Here is a 19,657-nt window from a genome sequence, read left to right as displayed (position 1 = left end):
ACGACAAAACATAGAATTATGACAACTGTTTGCAGTCACCATAAGATTGATATTTATTTTTAACGTTAACGATGCAGTTTAGAGTAATACAGGGCCATTTTTACCTATAATAAAGTATCCATTTGACGTGAATTTGAAGAAGAAATTAGGAAACACGTCAAAATATACAATTATGACAACTGTCTGCAGTCACCACAAGATTCATATTCATTTTTAACGTTAACTATGCAGTTTAGAGTAAAGCAGCGCCATTTTTAACTATATTAAAGTGTCCATTTAACACGAGATTCAAGAAGAAATTGGGAAACATGACAAAACATAGAATTATGATAACTGTCTGCAGTTACCGTAAGATTGTATTCATTTTCAACGTTATCGATGTAGTTTAGATTAAAACAGAGCCATTTTTACCTATAATAAAGTGACCATTCAACGCGAATTTCAATAAGAAATTGGGAAACACGACAAAACATAGAATTAGGACAACTGACAGCAGTCACCACGAGCTTGATATTCATCTTTAACGTTAACGATGCAGTTTAGACTAAAACAGGGCCATTTTTACCTATAATAAAGTGTCCATTTAACGCGAGATTCAAGAAGAAATTGAGAAACATGATAAAACATAGAATTATGACAACTGTCTGCAGTCACCGTAAGATTGTATTCATTGTTAACGTTATCGATGTAGTTTAGACTAAAACAGGGCCATTTTTACCCATAATAAAATGTCCATTCAAAGCGTATTTCAAGAAGAAATTGGGAAACACGTCAAAACATAGAATTATAACAACTATCTGTAGTCACCACGAGCTTGATATACATTTTCAACGTTAACGATGCAGCTTAGACTAAAACAGTGCCATTTTTACCCATAATGAAGTATCCATTCAACGTGGATGTCGAAGCCCTGTAAATCAGGGCCATTTTCAACCCTCAACTGGACTCTCAATCTCAACTGAATAATTTTACTCATTATTGACTTTTATCAAACTAGTAAATGGAAATCATCTCTCCTTTAAATTCTCTCATCAAAACAATATCGAACTAATGAAGAATTACATAAATTTTCAAATAATTATATTGAAATATACCAACCAATTATTAGTTTAAACTTGTCCCAATAACCCACTTAAGGGTTGAAGTTGATAAAGTTTCCATTTAACGCGAGTTTCAAGAAGAAATCCTCCATCAAATTTTAAGTACACGTTACACTTATTTATATACGATCGATGATGACGAACTGGGATAACGAGAGCGCCGAGATGAAAGAAGGGAAAGTAATTTTGGTCGAGGAATGTGGTTCTGTGTCAACGAAACGGGTTTCCAGATTGGTATCGTTCGCCGGGTATTCATATTGTTTTATTACATTTTTGTTTCGCTTTCCTCGGTGCTAATTATTATTCCCTCGCGCAGGAAATGGAATCGTTTGTCGGTAATTACAGGAATTCCATTCCAAACTGTCAACTTGGCGGAAGCGTTTTTCTCCCCTCGGTTCTCTTATGCGGAGGAATAGAGATTAGGCGTTGAAGAATTATTCATGAGGCCCGTGTTTGCTATTCCCCGGACAGTATGGGCGAGGAAAGAAACTTCAAAGATGGTGTAACGAGCAAAAATTGCAAGTAGAGGTTTATGGATTGCCCGAAAATGAGTACGTTTACTATAACACGGTATAGGAATGTTATTTTTTAACATTAGAGTTACGAGAACGATCGTATAAATTTTCTTGGTTTCACGGTCGATTTACGAATTCCCGGAAAATAAAATGTAGATGAAAACTGATTTATCGCGGATATATTCGCGCGACAGTTTTGCAAAAGATACTGTAAAGAAGCAAAATGTATGCAAATGTGCGTTACTAGAAGAGAAGGCAAATTTGTGAAAAATTTGCATGTGTAGATCGAAACTCGTTCCGCCAAGACAAACTGGTTTCGTTTCGCTTTAGGTAGTAACAGGGCCTTTGAACTGTCTCATTCTCAGTAGCATTAAAACTTTTTAATCAGCCAAGGCTGACTAGCGAAGGATTAAGTACTGAAATTTATATAGTACACCAACGACGTTATGAATAATATTTCCTGAAATATTTTCTACCATTAACATTAATACATACGAAACCATGAATATATTTTTAAACGATCGAATAAATTATCTATATAATTATTCGATTTTTGTTCTCGCGTGATTTCCGAAGAATATCGAGCACAGAATCGACTGAATTACAAACGTGTATAAAAAAATTAATAACTGCTTTACATTATGCAAACGAAACATTACAGACTCGACAAAGCAGACTAGCAAAAGATTAATTACTATTTCTATAGTACACCATGGATATTATGAATAATATTTGAAGTTTTTTTTTCTCGTCGAAAAATTTAGACATTTATTCGAATTTTTTTCTAGAAAGTGGGTAGGATTTCGGAGGTATGTCTATTCACAAAAAATGATTGTAATTGACTGCAGAACCTAGAAATAATTTTTTCAGAACGATTTGAAATTTTTTAATTTCGCTGAAAAATTTAGGCACCTACCTTATCGACTTTCCCTTGGCGATCTTTCTTAAAAATTCGTTTTTGATTTTTAATAATTTCGTTTGACGTCCTACAGAAAAGTTGTTTAATACTTTTTTGTAGGTACCTATGAGCTCTACTTCAGAAAAAAGTTTCATTGAAATATATTCACAATTGTAGGAGTTATGGCTGTTTGAAAATTGGACCATTTTTATGGGGTTTTTCTCATTTTGCGAGGTCAAGGACCAACTTTTCGAATATTTTTACGATTTTTACATATTCTTCATCAAAATACGCAGCGTTTGGCTGTTTGAATGTTAAAATCGTCCAATCCGTTCAAAAGTTATGGTGTTTTAAAGAATCGCATGAAATTTACGGGAAGCATTTTGGCCTGAAATTATATTTTCGATAAGAAATTTTTTTCTCGAAAATGGTTAGGATTTCGAGGGTATGTCTATTGACCAAAAATGATTATAATTGGTCCCTGCAATCAAAAATAATTTTTTTAGAATGATTTGAAAAATTTTTTTTTCGCCGAAAAATTTCACCACCTTCTCGAATTTTTTTCTTGAAAATGGATAGGATTTCGGAGGTATGTCTATTGACCAAAAATGATTATAATTGGTCCCTGCAATCGAAAATAATTTTTTCAGAACGATTTGAAATTTTTCAATTTAATTGTTAATAACTTTATAACGAAGCCTTCATCAACAAATTGGTATTCTTGATTTTCGTCTTATTTTGGCCTCTAGAATCCCCCATTAAAATTTTTCCCAGCGGTGGCCGAACACCCTGTATTTTTAAACGATCGAATAAATTATCTATATAATTATTCGATATTAATTTTCACATGATTTCCGAAGAATATCGAGCACAGAATCGACTGAATTACAAACGTGTATGAAATGAGAAAAAACTGCTTTACATTATGCACACGAAACATTAAAGACTCGACAAAGCAGACTAGCAAAAGATTAATTACTATTTCTATAATACACCAAGGATTATAAATAATATTTCCTGAAATAATTTCCTCCATTAACTTCAATACATACAAAAATATTCGATTTTTATTCCAGAGTTTGAATGACAAATATGCTTAAAAAAAAAAATGTTAAAAACTACGTTATACCCTGGACGCGAAGCATTGAAGGCTGGACAAAGCTGGTAATAAAAGACATTCGCTATTCGGGTCCACGTTTCAGCGCGTAAGAGTACGTCGTCGTCCCTCAAGGAGGCATGTATACATTTCAGAGAGTGCACACGACTGTACGCGCCTCGTGGCATTCAAAATACCATTACCACTTCACACGAGCGTCCCCAACGAACTGCTGAGAAATCCACCTTTCGCTTGGCTCTGCCCCTAGCCGAGACTCTCGTTCCTTTAACCCAGTTTCTAATTCGCAACGCGGTAATCGCGACGCCAACATTGTAACCCGAGACTTTTTACGACCGAAGAATACCAACCGAACAAGCCTGTCGTACGTAGAATGCGATATCGTCGACGTAATCTCACCCGTTGCCGCGCCTGTCGCAACGATCGAGGCTAAAAACGCGAAAACGGGATTAGGACCAGCGGCAAACTTGACTTTGAAACGTTTACGCAACGCGATCTGGTCAATCGTGTACACTAAATATGGAACAGGACCTCGATCAACCGGCTTGATCTGGAACTAGGAATATTTATTGGCAAGCGTGACGGAGAACGAGTTACCTAGGCTGACGAAAAACGAACCTCGATTATTGTATTATTAAATTTAATTTGCAATAGGAAACAAACACAAGGAAGTTGCTAAGAATTAGAAAGGTGCAGAACTTATGTTTGAACAGTACATATTTGGTAAAAGCGGATTACAGCTTGGAGTCCGCGGTCTTCATCTTCAAAATCAACGCGGAGTCCAAGTTCTGACTGCAGTTTTTGTTACCAATATTGTTGCAACGTTTAATGGAAGGGGCTGGTAGAGACATAAAAATAAACACGAACGATGGTTTGTTGTTTAGGTACGACTTCGTAGTAATAGGGGGTGGGAGTGCTGGGGCTACGGTAGCAGCAAGACTGTCGGAAGAGCCAAGATTCTCTGTGTTATTGCTGGAAGCTGGCCTGGACGAACCAACCGGTACACAGATACCATCGTTCTTCTTCAATTTTATTGGGACCAACATCGACTGGCAATATAACACCGAGAGCGAAGACACAGCGTGTCTGAATAAAGAAGACAGGAGATGTTACTGGCCAAGAGGGAAGGTACGTAGACCCTATTAACAATGCTGCATTATAAAAAGACATACGATGAAATTAGTGGGGCGATACGTGTCATAAAATCGTGGCAAACATGCCTTAGAAGTATATCTACGTGTAGCTAACAAAATGTCAATTTTGAACGTTGTCTATATTTGATGAAATTGTTAATTTTATTATAAAAGTCTGTTGCAATTGACGCAGATACGCGTAATCTGATAATATTTAAAAAAATCGTTTAGGTGTTGGGTGGAACCAGCGTCATGAATGGCATGACATATATGAGAGGCTCGCGAAAAGATTACGACGACTGGGCCAGACTTGGAAACGTAGGATGGTCTTATCAAGATGTCCTTCCATATTTCATCAGAAGCGAAGATAATCTTCAGGCGAATAGTATGGATTACGGGTATCACGGTGTCGGTGGACCCCTCACGGTCACCCAGTTTCCTTATCACCCGCCCCTGAGCTACGCCATCCTCGAGGCCGGGAAAGAACTCGGTGCGTGAATTCATTTTCTAAGCTTTTTAAGCTTTTTAAATATCAAATTAAACATAGAAGACAGCATAAATAATAATAGTTGTTACGTTCATTGGATAGAGGACGAAATGCCCTTTAAAACGAGCGTTCGTAAAAGCCGATAGCGCAATTAGTTCCGGAGATATAAGGGCTCGAAGCGTTTGTTTACGTTTCATTGGCGCGAGGTGAACGACCTCGCGCGTAAATAGTAAACAGTGTCGCGACTGTCTCGACTCACGTGCGAGAGAGAAAATACCCTTTTACATAAATTACGATATCTCGAAAACGGGAAGTCGGATCGACAAAAACCAAAAACCATTTTAAAGGGGAAGGTTCACCGCTTCTAACAGTGGCTCAATTATTAGTAAAACGCTAGTAGCTTCGGAACTGCACGCGTGTGAAGTTTTAGTATTTTTAAAATGCATTGTTAGACTGTCTAAGACAATGTTGAAATTAATTAAAATTAATTTGGGTATCGAACGAATTAATTTACCTTTTATCGACACTGTTGACAGGCTACGGTACCGTGGATCTGAACGGTCGAACACATACCGGATTCGCCATAGCGCAGACAACATCGAGAAACGGTTCGCGACTCTCGACAGCCAGGGCGTTTCTGCGTCCTGTCAGGAATCGACCGAATCTTCACATAATGCTCAACTCCACAGCCACCAGAATCCTTTTCGACAATAACAAAAGGGCTGTCGGCGTGGAATTCGTCCACGACGACAAGATTCATCGTGTCTCCGTGGCCAAGGAAGTCGTCATAAGCGGAGGTAATCACTTAAAACAGTAATTTATACAGTAACAGTTACTCGTACAATATGTGCATATAAATGCAGTACACGATTCTATGTACCAAAGTCGTTTCACGAATGTCAAGCGTTTAATTGGATCGCGATTATCACGCATTAATTTGTTACTCGAATTAAAAATATTATATCTGTTCATCGTATACCCAAACAGGTTTCGTTTTGCAATTATTGGGACGTACGATATAAGTAAATAGATACTGTTTGTAGCTATTTAAGTAATTAGTGATTTAAATTGGAAATTATCGATCGTAAATTATCATGTCTCGCGTACCTAGATATTAAATATAGTTTTTTATGTGCTTGGTCTCTTTCGAATGGTAATTCCATATTAACGAGCGTGTAATATATTTCACGCAACACGCTGTCGCGTTTGCTGCCTCCACGGTGTTTTCAACAGAAATAATGTTATTATTAGTAGAGAAATCTGTTAACAAATTCGAGGTGAAATATAACGTGTGCTTTACAGGAAGATTCTGCGGCTAATTTTAAGTGGAGAGTGTTATTGTCAACGTGGATTTTACATCTAATATTTTAGTTAACGAATAATGAATACCAGATTCGAGACAGAGGAAAATTTCAGAGACAAAGACACGACGAATAATCTAGGAAAATATTACATTATAAACTCGATGAACCCTCTATCTCCATAATATGCAAATCAAGCAATGCTGTCCGATTACTTTAATTAACATATAGAATACTTCTTAAAACAAAGCTGTTCGAAAGAAAACATTCGTTAGACATGGTTCGATTATTACAGGAACATAGATAACTTCCATGAACGTGATATTACGCTATATTTGAATATAATTTCGAAAACATAAAAATTATTAATTAATTTACATCATTCTGCTTCAGAATAGTTAAAGATAACTGTCGAATGCTTGCATTGGGAATAGAGACGCAGAAAAGGAATGCGTTTCACTAACCAGATCTGCTACTACCCAAATAAAAAACTCATTACCAGTGCGTCAGTATGCTTTCACGATTCACAGTTCTCCGATTGCCTTATCCAATTTCAGATCCCGATAATCATACATGGAAATACAATTTTCCACGCAACCCTTAAGCGGATAAACGGTAACCGCGGAATTGCATCGACGAAAAACATTTCGTAAAAATGAATTCCTCTCGTCGTGAGTATACGATCGTGATGATATTCACTTGCTATACTGTCCAACATTCATCGAACTAACATGGAAACAATCACTGTTCCATAAAGGCAATTCTCAGAGAACAAAACACAGTCGAAATTAAATTTTCTTTTCGTAAAATGGTAACGAAAATTATGAGTTCTGATTCCATTCTTCGAGTCACAGAACTCGTAAATATTATTTATTAACAGTTCGATGTAACGACACTGTTCCATAAAGGTAATTCTCAGAGAACAAAAGTCGAAATTAAATTTTCTTTCCTTCAATTTTTCTATTCGTGAAATGGTAACGAAAGTTATGAGTTTTGATCTCATACTTCGAGTCACAAAACTCGTAAATATCATTTGTTAATAATTCGATGTAATGGCACTGTTCCATAAAGGCAATTCTCAGAGAACAAAAGTCAAAATTAAATTTTCTTTTGCTTTAATTTTTCTTTTCGTAAATGGTAACGAAAATTATGAGTTCTGATTCCATACTTCGAGTCACAGAACTCGTAAATATTATTTGTTAACAGTTCGATGTAACGACACTGTTCCATAAAGGCAATTCTCAGAGAACAAAAGTCAAAATTAAGTTTTCTTTTGCTTCAATTTTTCTATTCGTGAAATGGTAACGAAAGTTATGAGTTCTGATTCCATACTTCGAGTCACAAAACTCGTAATTATTATTTGTTAACAGTTCGATGTAACGACACGAATGCATCTTAATTAAAAGAAAAACTTCATTTCGATGTAAATCAATCAATTTTCGTAAATCAACGCATTTGTAGGCAAAAATTGCGTGTCATTCGATGAACAAAGAACGTAAACGTTGCAACGGAAGGGGACACGCTCGGTTAATGTGTCGCTGATGACGATTCTCGTTGAGGATCCGTGTGTAATTATAGTACGAAGCATAACACCAGCTGCAAGGCCGTACACGCGTTTAGACTTTTGTTCCACGAACGAATCCCCATGATTTCACTTCGATCGTTGTCGCAGTTCCTTTGTTCCAATTCCGGTCGGTTGCCACATCCTGTCCAAAATATGGTTTGCTTTCCAACCAGATTCAATGTCAATTTTCGTGAATTATCTTCCAAACGGGACCATTTACGTTCCCCAGTGACCATGAATCGATCCCACATTTCTTATAAATTTCTCGATCCTAACTTTCCAAGAGTATTTACTATCATCTCTATTGTTTACTTTATACTGCTAAATTTACAAACATCCTGTCCAAAATATGGTTTGCTTTCCTACTAAATTCAATGTCAATTTTCGTGAATTATCTTCCAAACGGGACCATTTACGTTCTCCAGTGACCATGCTGATCGATCCCCCATTTCCTATAAATTTCTCGATCCTAACTTTCAAAGAGTATTTAATATCATCTCTATTGTTTACTTTATACTGCTAAATTTACAAACATCCTATCCAAAATATGGTTTGCGCTTTCCTACTAAATTCAATGTCAATTTTCGTGAATTATCTTCCAAACGGGACCATTTACGTTCCCCAGTGACCATGAATCGATCCCACATTTCCTATAAATTTCTCGATCCTAACTTTCCAAGAGTATTTACTATCATCTCTATTGTTTACTTTATACTGCTAAATTTACAAACATCCTATCCAAAATATGGTTTGCTTTCCTACTAAATTCAATGTCAATTTTCGTGAATTATCTTCCAAACGGGACCATTTACGCTCCCCAGTGACCATGCTGATCGATCCCACATTTCCTATAAATTTCTCGATCCTAACTTTCCAAGAGTATTTACTATCATCCCTATTGTTTATTTTATACTGCTAAATTTACAAACATCCTGTCCAAAATATGGTTTGCGCTTTTCTGCTAGATTCAATGTCAATTTTCGTGAATTATCTTCCAAACGGGACCATTTACGTTCCCCAGTGACCATGAATCGATCCCACATTTCCTATAAATTTCTCGATCCTAACTTTCCAAGAGTATTTACTATCATCTCTATTGTTTACTTTATACTGCTAAATTTACAAACATCCTGTCCAAAATATAGTCTGCGCTTTCCAACTAAATTCAATATCAATTTTCGTGAATTATCTTCCAAACGAAACCATTTACGTTCCCCAGTGACCATGCTGATCGATCCTACGTTTCCTATAAATTTCTCGATCCTAACTTTCAAAGAATATTTAATATCATCTTCATTGTTTACTTTATACTGCTAAATTTACAAACATCCTATCCAAAATATGGTTTGCGCTTTCCTACTAAGTTCAATGTCAATTTTCGTGAATTATCTTCCAAACGGGACCATTTACGTTCCCCAGTGACTTTCAAAGAGTATTCAATCTCCATTTTTTACTCTATACTGCTAAATTTTATTCTGTCAATACGAGACTCAGTGTGATTCCAAAAGCAACTCGTATTGTCTATAAAAGCCTCTTCAAATAAAACCCCTTTGCGTTAATATCTTTTTTAAAAGAATAATCACCTCGTGAAGTAAAGAATTTTTTATCAGAATCCAGCTTATGTTTATCATAAAAACTTGACACTGATATATGCCGGTAAAAGAATTATTTATTTATGCAGAAAATTTTGTCCGTGCCATTTCAGAGTTAAAATACACCGTGTTCTCTTATTAATTGAGATGAAACGACGCGAATTGGCGCATCGATAATTCTTTTTTTTTTATTTAAGGGGCCGTGAACTCGCCTCAAATACTCCTGAACAGCGGTATCGGGCCGCGTAAGGATTTGAACAACGTCGGAGTCGCTGTTACTCACGACCTGCCAGGTGTTGGAAGAAATCTACATAATCATGTCGCCTACACGCTCGTCTTCACAATTAACGACACCGACACCGCTCCGCTGAATTGGGCCACCGCGATGGAGTACCTGCTCTTCAGAGATGGCCTGATGTCTGGCACAGGCAAGTTCCTAAGGCATCCATTAATTAATTATTACCATTATTATTTCATCATGAATATTACCTTGGATTTCGAACACCTCCGTACATACAGTTTGCAGATCTCTGCACATTTGATTTGTGTATTTCGTCGAGCCACTCGAGGGGTATGCAAAACGATAAAATCGTAATAAATGTTACGTTTTGTATACGTATTTACAGTTGCGTACGATGCAGCTCGAACTTTCTATGTACTACGAATATCGATCTGCGTTGAAATAGGTGGTTGATACACTCCGAGTCGCAAAAACAAAGCACGTATTCACCGAACCTTCTTTTTTATTGATTTTGTTTACACCGTTTGCTGTGCAGTGTAGCGAATGGCCACGCATACGTTGAAACCAGTAAAACATTCGACGCCGTGTACACGCCCATTGATACGCGAGCCAAAGGTACTGTACTGTTTCTCTATTGCAAACAATGGTCTGCCGTCGATAACAGATTTTACCTGCTTTCAGTTATCAAAAACTGTTAACGTTGAATGTATACTCTACGTTAGAGACTTGTAAGCTGTAGATATCGAACATGAGCGAATACCAAAACACCTTATCGGCATGATTTTCAATCATTCTTAACAGATAATACCAAGTATTTCGTTTATTTCGTACTCTACACGCAAATGTTGAATAGAAAATTATTTTTGTCAAATGATATACTCGAGAAAATCGGGTCGTGTTTACGAAACAGGTTGTAAATCGCTCGCGAAGACGATCATCGTCCAAAATGGCGCGGAGAGGACGAGTTTCGTCCGACACCGATTGATTCGAAGAACCCCTATGCAGTTATCCGGTGAAAGCGCCGTTGCACAATGATCCAGATCGTGTTTGCCGATCGACGATGATGCAACCGTATTACGATCGTGCTGTTTAACCGTCATTCGACCCGGAGTCGATTTAGAGCCAAGCCACTCGGGGGTTCCGCGAACTATTTCAGCCACCCTGTCGCACGAGGTCGCCGTTTCACGAGCTGACAACGCCAGCAGCGCGACGGATCAATTATCCTCGCGAGACCTGCATCGACCGTTCACCTGGCTCCAGAATCGGATCAATTAGCGTTTGATTCGCGACGCCATTAGCCAGACAGTTCCGGTATTTGTTGCTGCGACTAACAACCGTCGCGTTCCCCGCGAATCGTTTTCGACGGACCAGGTCCCGCGCGGCAACTCCGCGCTCTGAGTCCTTTACGGGACACTAATTACACACTGGTGATTACCACGAGCAAAGAAACGCGGGACTTTTAGCTGGTTCACGCCACGACGGACGTCGAATCTCGCACCGGGGCACGCGTCGAGCCTTTGTCGCGAACGACGCCATTGTTTGTGAATTTCTATTATTGGTTTTTTTTTTTTTTATGAGTTGTCTACATATCCTTCTGCTACATTATCGTTATTTGTCATCCTTCCTTGTCGTCACTGCAAGTATACAGGGTGTTCGGGCAACCCAGGGAAAAATTTTAATGATGGAGGCTTTGTTAAAAAGTTATTAACAATTAAATTCAAAAGTTTCAAATCGTTCTGGAAAAATTATTTTCGGTTGCGGGGGTTAATTACAATCATTTTTGGTCATTACACAAACCTCCGAAATCCTATCCACTTTCGAGAAAAAAATTCGAGAAGGTGTGAAATTTTTCGACAAAATTAAAAAATTTTAAATCGTACTAAAAAAATTATATTTACTTACAGGGGACAATTATAAGCATTTTTGGTCATTACACATACCCTCGAAATCCTAACCATTTTCGAGAAAAAAATTCCTTACCGAAAATATAATTTCAGGCCAAGAATGCTTCCCGTAAATTTCATGCGTATCTTTAAAACACCATAACTTCTGAACGGATTGGACGATTTTAACGTTCAAAAAGCCAAACGCCGCGTATTTTAGTGTAGAATATGTAGCAATTATAAAAATATTCGAAAGGTTGTTCCTTGACCCCGTAATATTAGAAAACCCCCAGAAAAATGGTCCAATTTTCAAACAGCCATAACTCCTATAATAGTGAATATATTTCAATGAAACTTTTTTCTGAAGTAGAGCCCATAGATACCTACAAAAAAGTATTAGACAACTTTTCTATAGGATGTCGAACGAAATTATTAAAAATCAAAAACGAATTTTTAAGAAAGATCGACAAGGGAAAGTCGATAAGGTAGATGCCTAAATTTTTCAGCGAAATTGAAAAGTTTCAAATCGTTCTGGAAAAATTATTTTTGGTTGTGGGGGTCAAATACAATCATTTTTGGTGAATAGATATACCCCCGAAATCCTACTCATTTTCTAGAAAAAAATTCAGTCACGTGCAGAACTTTAAACGTTAATAACTTTTTAACGAAGCCTCCATCAACAAATTGACATTCTTGATTTTCGTCTTAGTTTGGCCTCTAGAATCCCCCATTAAAATTTTTCCCAAGGTTGGCTGAACACCCTGTATATCAAGAATTTCATTTTCGTTTTCTCGTTAAAAATCCAGAAAAATTACTCGTTTGTTACTTCGCGAGTTTTGGAGAAAGTCTACAACCATCGAAACAGTAAAGATCATTTATAAAAATTCGCACCTGTCGAGAGATCTTGTGGAAAATTGCCATAAATCGAAAAACGTTTCTCGAACTCGTGTCATCGAAACCCCTCCATCGCCTCGAAACGGTTAATCCGACGTAACTGTTATTTTTCACTTTCTACGGAGACGAGTTTCACTTGAAATACCCACTGGTGTCCCTTCTTTGATCGAACCAACGTTTAATCGGTGTCAGAAGCCCTTTATGGTCCGATTCTATCGTTTTACGCGCATTTAAATCGTCAACAAAGCCGCGTAAAGAGCGACCATTGGCGTAAAAACAGTCTCAAACATGCGCTTTCACTTGGTGTTTGATAGTTAGAGCAGGGGATTACTATACGTAGACGAGACTCGTCCAAACAGGGGACCAAATCCGGAAGAAACATCATTCCTGACGATTATGTTGCTCCGAATGACGATCTACGCGTTTGTTGGCCCAAACGGACGTGCACCTGATTACTTAAAAGCAGCAACTTTTCTTCGTCAATTTCTTCATCCTCTTCTATACGCTTCTTTGCAAATATCTGTCCAGAATTAGATACAACTTCGTACGTTTACGAACTGGCTTCTATGCTATTAGCAAAGGTTCGTAAACATTGTCCTAGTGTTTGAGACAAAGCAAAAGTTTCATTAAAATAGCAACTAATTGGAAAAAGCAGGAAGATCACCAAAGATGAGAGGAATCTTTATGGTTTTTGTAAGCTGAGGCTACGAAGTTCCATAAATAGGACACAAGCGTGAGATTATAGAATATTAAACTTGTTTTCGAACATTACTTAACGCGATAAACGTCTCAGATCTGTTCCTATTAACTCGAACAAGTTTCCTTTCGAGGTATCTCCAGCTCGAAAAGCGTAGTACTCGCGACAGTTTAACTCGTTTGAATCGATATTAACTTTCCGTATCGATGTGCATACGTATTTGTTCGTGTCCCTTTCACAGAACTCGATCGTTCGCGAACCAAAGTTCTTTTTCAGACGGAGAACTGGCTCGAACGTGTAAATCTCCGAGGAAGCTCGTTTTTGTTACAATCCATTTTCTCGATTTTCCGCGCTCAAGGAGAACGCACCGCAAGTTACGCTATTACACGCAATTTTCCAGTTACTTGAAGAAAAGAAAGTTGGGATGTAAAACAACAGAACGTAACATAAACCGTTTGTTGCAATGCTACTCTTATGAAATGCTATCGAGCATACAAAGTGTTTCCTTTATCTCGTTTTGTTGTTTTTGATTCGTTTCAAATTTTATAATCTCGACGAGTATTAAAATAGTTAAACAGTATTGGGAGGTCCTGTTGTGGCAGAGATGGGAAAGAAAAGGATTTGAACGCCGAGATATTGGGTAGTCGATCGAGCGCTTGCGAGAAGAACGGTCCCTCTAGCGGCGAGTACTAGGAGGCGCTGGATCACACAGTATATTTGTGTTGTTCAAAGTGTTAATAGCGAGTTTTAGATAGCCAATTTTTCATCCTTGATCAACCCAATATTACCAGCTGTTACCGCGATACTTTTTACAGAACGTAACATAAACCGTTTGTTGCAATGCTACTCTTATGAAATGCTATCGAGCATACAAAGTGTTTCCTTTATCTCGTTTTGTTGTTTTTGATTCGTTTCAAATTTTATAATCTCGACGAGTATTAAAATAGTTAAACAGTATTGGGAGGTCCTGTTGTGGCAGAGATGGGAAAGAAAAGGATTTGAACGCCGAGATATTGGGTAGTCGATCGAGCGCTTGCGAGAAGAACGGTCCCTCTAGCGGCGAGTACTAGGAGGCGCTGGATCACACAGTATATTTGTGTTGTTCAAAGTGTTAATAGCGAGTTTTAGATAGCCAATTTTTCATCCTTGATCAACCCAATATTACCAGCTGTTACCGCGATACTTTTTACAGAACATAACATAAACCGTTGTTGCAATGCTATTCTTATGAAATGCTATCGAGCATACAAAGTGTTTCCTTTATCTCGTTTTGTTGTTTTTGATTCGTTTCAAATTTTATAATCTCGACGAGTATTAAAATAGTTAAACAGTATTGGGAGGTCCTGTTGGAAGAGATGGGAAAGAAAAGGATTTGAACGCCGAGATATTGGGTAGTCGATCGAGCGCTTGCGAGAAGAACGGTCCCTCTGACGGCGAGTACCAGGAGGCGCTGGATCACACAGTATATTTGTGTTGTTCAAAGTGTTAATAGCGAGTTTTAGATAGACAATTTTTCATCCTTGATCAACCCAATATTACCAGCTGTTATCGCGATGCATTTTACAATTTTTTGGTGAATTATTTAACAGGAATCTCCGAGGTAACCGCGATGGTGAACACGAAATACGCGAACCCGAAGGAGGACCACCCGGACATTCAACTAATTTTCGGCGGTTATCTGGCGGACTGTGCGGAAACTGGCATGGTCGGGGAGTCAAAGGGCGCGAATCGTACCATCTACGTGATCCCAACCTACCTCCATCCGAAAAGCCGCGGTTACCTTCGTCTGAGGAACAACGATCCCCTTTCAAAGCCGTTGATCTATCCGAAGTATCTGAACCACCCTGACGACGTGGCCAGCCTCGTCGAGGGTATTAAGTTTAGTATCAAGTTGGCGGAGACCGGAGCTCTCAGCAGGTACGATCACACACACCCTCTCTACAGATATAATGAACGCATTGATATCGATCCCTTCTACTTTTAATGCTTTTAAACGTAGGTCAACAGCATCGATCGAACTATCTCCTGATCATCGTTATAAGGGACCTTGTGTTACTCTAACGAGAGAAATTAAATGTATCATAGAGAGATGACTTTACTTGATGGCTAGGCACGCTGATTTTAACCCTAACGTAATACTAACGCCTGTTCTCATAGGGATCGTCATTATTGGGCTGAGTAGATCACTGCAATTCCCATCGCGTGGCAAAGGACGCGATCGAAACTTATTGTGGCGCGCTTTGCTAGATGTAGGAACCGTAAACGAGGTATACCAGTAGACCATAAACGAATTTTTAAGAAAAATCGACAGGGAGGTAACAAAATTTTTCCTCGAAAAAAAAAATTTTCAAATCGTTCTGGAAAAATTATGTTCGGTTGCGGGGGTCAATTACAATCATTTTTGGTGAACAGACATACCCTCGAAATGCTAACCATTCTCGAGAAAAAAATTCGAGAAGGTGTGAAATTTTTTGACAAAATTGAGAAATTTCAAATCATACTAAAAAAATTATATTTAGTTACAGGGGTCAATTATAAGCATTTTTGTTCATTACACATACCCCCGAAAACCTACCCACTTTCTAGAAAAAAATTCGAGAAGGTGTGAAATTTTTCGTCGAAAAAAAGAAATTTTCAAATCGTTATGGAAAAATTATTTTCGTTTGTGGGGGTCAATTGCAATCATTTTTGGTGAATAGACATACCCTCGAAATGCTAACCATTTTCGAGAAAAAAATTCGAGAAGGTGTGAAATTTTTTGACAAAATTGAGAAATTTCAAATCATACTAAAAAAATTATATTTAGTTACAGGGGTCAGTTATAAGCATTTTTGGTCATTACACATACCCCCGAAAACCTACCCACTTTCTAGAAAAAAATTCGAGAAGATGTGAAATTTTTTGACAAAATTATAAAATTTCAAATCATACCAAAAAAATTATATTTAGTTACAGGGGTCAATTATAAGCATTTTTGGTCATTACACATACTTCCGAAATCCTATCCACTTTCGAGAAAAAAATTCGAGAAGATGTGAAATTTTTTGACAAAATTAAAAAATTTCAAATCATACTAAAAAAATTACATTCAGTTATATGAACCAATTATAAGCATTTTTGGTCATTACACATACCCTCGAAATCCTATCCACTTTCGAGAAAAAAATTCCAGAAGGTGTGAAATTTTTTGACAAAATTAAAAAATTTCAAATCATACTAAAAAAATTACATTCAGTTACATGAACCAATTATAAGCATTTTTGGTCATTACTCATACCCCCGAAATCCTACCCACTTTCTAGAAAAAAATTCGAAAAGATGTGAAATTTTTCGTCGAAAAAAAAAAATTTCAAATCGTTCTGAAAATATTATTTTCGTTTGCGGGGGCCAATTGCAATCATTTTTGGTGAACAGACATACCCTCGAAATCCTAACCGTTTTTGAGAAAAAAATTCTTGAGCCGAAAAAATATGAAAGATAACCCTCTGGTGATGAGTACTAGTGGTGACACCATAGTATCAAGAAAGTACGGAAGGTGACGCCACAATATCAAGGCAGAGTAGGATAGAACCATAGTGGACGCGATTAGCCATAAGTTCAGAGTGCTTAACCCTAAAAAATGTTTTCTGATGGGAATTAGGCAGTAGGTAGACCTGTTCACCTAGCCAACCAGTCGTCTCTCTATGGTAGCATGAACTGTGTCAATGGTTAGCTTATTTTCGCGTTGTAGGTATGGTTTCCAGTTGGATCGTACGCCAGTGAAGAACTGCGAGCACCTAAAGTTCGGTTGCGACGCTTACTGGGAATGCGCTGTGAAACACGAGACGTCGCCGGAAAACCATCAGGCGGGTTCCTGTAAAATGGGTCCACCAGACGACCCTATGGCGGTGGTGGACAACCAATTGAGAGTCAGAGGGGTCAGAGGTGTTCGTGTGGCTGACACCAGCATCATGCCAATGGTAGTTTCCGGTAATACGAATGCACCCGCCATCATGATCGGCGAACGAGCCGCTGACTTCGTCAAGAGAACCTGGATAGGCTGAACCAGGCTCTTTCCACGGATAGAGGTACATTTCGGGACCGATACGCCATCGTTCATCGACAGAAATTTCTAATCGATTACCGTGTAACGTCGAACTCGAGCAGACGTTCGGTTTTGTTATTTTATCGTCTAGCTACTGTGCAGTGAATATTCGAAATATCGTGGACCAGTGTAGAACCGTAGAAATATCCTCAGCTATCCTAACACGGTGATTCTAATGTAGTTATGGCTACCACGGAAAGATTTTTAATTAATTAATTGCGTTTAATCTCGTTCGTATTGTATTTTCTTTAAAGGCCATTCACGATGTTTCGAGGTTACTCGAATGTTGGATGAGGCTAAGATGGCGCTGTGCGCATTCAATTACTGTTGGGGGGGAATGAACGTGAAACGAGTACAGTGAATACGTCTGTAAGTGTCGCAAAGTTGAGATAACGTCGGTTAATATTTCTTATTGCTCGAGTTGTAACAATAAGAGTAACTAAAGTAAGGTCAGATCGAGTGGAAAAAACAGTAAATAGTAATATTATTACGTTCGAAGTGTAAACGGAAAACAGGGAATGGTAATTTTTAATTATTTTACAACGTATAATTGATATTGTCTGTCGCAACTGGGACTACAGAACAGAAAAAAATATCCGTGTAAAAAAAGGGGTTATAAAATAAAAATGTCCACCAGTTGAAAGAATGTTTCTTCCCTTACAGGATGTGTAAGGTTATTATTAACAATTTTATCCGATATTTAGGTTGTTCGAGGATGACTACAAAACAGATCCAAGGTACGTAGATCTTGTCACGTTAAAAAATTCGATAAAATGTTCCTACTTCCGTTATTTATTAATAACTATTTAATTACAAATGGAATGGTAAAAAGTATCCTTGAATATTGTCAAGAGTCTGTACTCTTGTATTGAACTCCAAAATTTCATAATTTAATTACAAGAAAAGGGTAATTAGTAGAATTGTAGAAATGGAGGGAAAATATATCTCTGTCTTTGTCGCGCAACTATTGTCCTCTCTTTCTAGTCTCGTTCTATTGTACCGCCATCTACGGCAGAACGTCTAAGTTTGTTGAAAAATATTCAATCTCTAGCTTTCCGATTGTTAAGGTAGAGGACGCTGTCGACACGTACGATCGAAAAATATTTTCAATTAGTAATATTACCACAGACGAGGTATATTAATAGACGTTAAATCCAATGTATTTTTCGACTCATTTCTCTGGGGCTCTAGAGCATCATTAACATTTCCTTGTTACTAACAATGTTATCAACAGGCTATAGGAAGAGATCATAGCACTTCTTATGGTAGGAAATGAAATTGTAGAAATTTTGTCTATGCATTAGTGTGTGTGAGTGGAGGTTAATGACGTGCTTAAATATTAATTGAATCAATATTCTCTAACCAGTATTGAAAATCTTGACTTGATTTACACAGGTCATTTTACAAAATGAAGGTAAGCTTACTTTTGCCAACAGTTTAGCTAAGAAAACTTGTAATTTTTTTTTGTACAAGACACAATGGTAAAATCAGGACTCGAGATTGAAAGATTTATTATTTAGTCTTTTTTATTATCCAGTTAATTAATATTTACGATACATTTCTTTGTTATCTTTGCGTTGAGAACACATTTGTGCGATAAACTAAGCACGGTAATAAAAAAGCCACGATTACGCTCGAATATTCGTAGAAAATATTTAAATTGCTAAATGCATACACGTTCGTACGTATATGTAACATCGTTGGTGTATTCAACCAATGTCAACTACTTGCATTCGTTACATTTATACGTGCACACATTTCACACATTGTTGCTTACTGAATTTATCTCTTTGACCCAGTTCGGATTTAGCCTCATCCTGAAATATTTCGCCAGTTAAAGAAATCCACTAAGGTTATGTTCCATTATTCCTCTGTTCGGAAAGGAAAGTAGTCAAAAACACACGAAATTGATCACATCGTAATATAGTTTCCAATATTCTTGTAATACAGATTTCTTAGAGCAGTCAATATTTACACAAAACCATTTAAATTATTTCTTTGTATCTCTCCTTTGACGCTGAAACTCGCAATTAGCGCAGTTGATCAATTTCGTGAGGTTAACCGCCTTAGAACTAAGAAGGGAAATATGGGAGTAGTTAAAAAGAATCGAATTTTGAGTAATGCATTTATTTCTCATGCATATAATTACAATAT

General features: G+C 37.5%; 1 protein-coding gene across 1 annotated transcript in view; it reads left to right on the top strand.

The window, feature by feature from the left end:
* The window catches only part of LOC143348275 (glucose dehydrogenase [FAD, quinone]), a 36,094-nt gene extending 18,365 nt beyond the window's left edge, over positions 1-17,729 (top strand). Inside the window, exons 3-8 of the mRNA XM_076778313.1 lie at positions 4,512-4,755; positions 4,992-5,250; positions 5,784-6,044; positions 9,902-10,132; positions 15,009-15,336; positions 17,150-17,729. Coding sequence (XP_076634428.1) covers positions 4,512-4,755; positions 4,992-5,250; positions 5,784-6,044; positions 9,902-10,132; positions 15,009-15,336; positions 17,150-17,462 — 1,636 coding nt within the window. The 3' untranslated portion in view covers positions 17,463-17,729. The remainder of the gene's footprint in view (positions 1-4,511; positions 4,756-4,991; positions 5,251-5,783; positions 6,045-9,901; positions 10,133-15,008; positions 15,337-17,149) is intronic.
* Positions 17,730-19,657: the final 1,928 nt, after the last annotated feature.

This window comes from Colletes latitarsis, chromosome 11 (assembly GCF_051014445.1).
Source record: "Colletes latitarsis isolate SP2378_abdomen chromosome 11, iyColLati1, whole genome shotgun sequence".
Classification (NCBI taxonomy): Eukaryota; Metazoa; Arthropoda; class Insecta; order Hymenoptera; family Colletidae; genus Colletes; species Colletes latitarsis.
The sequence above is the reverse complement of the archived record's forward strand: the minus strand, read 5'-3'. Positions and strand labels throughout refer to the sequence as shown.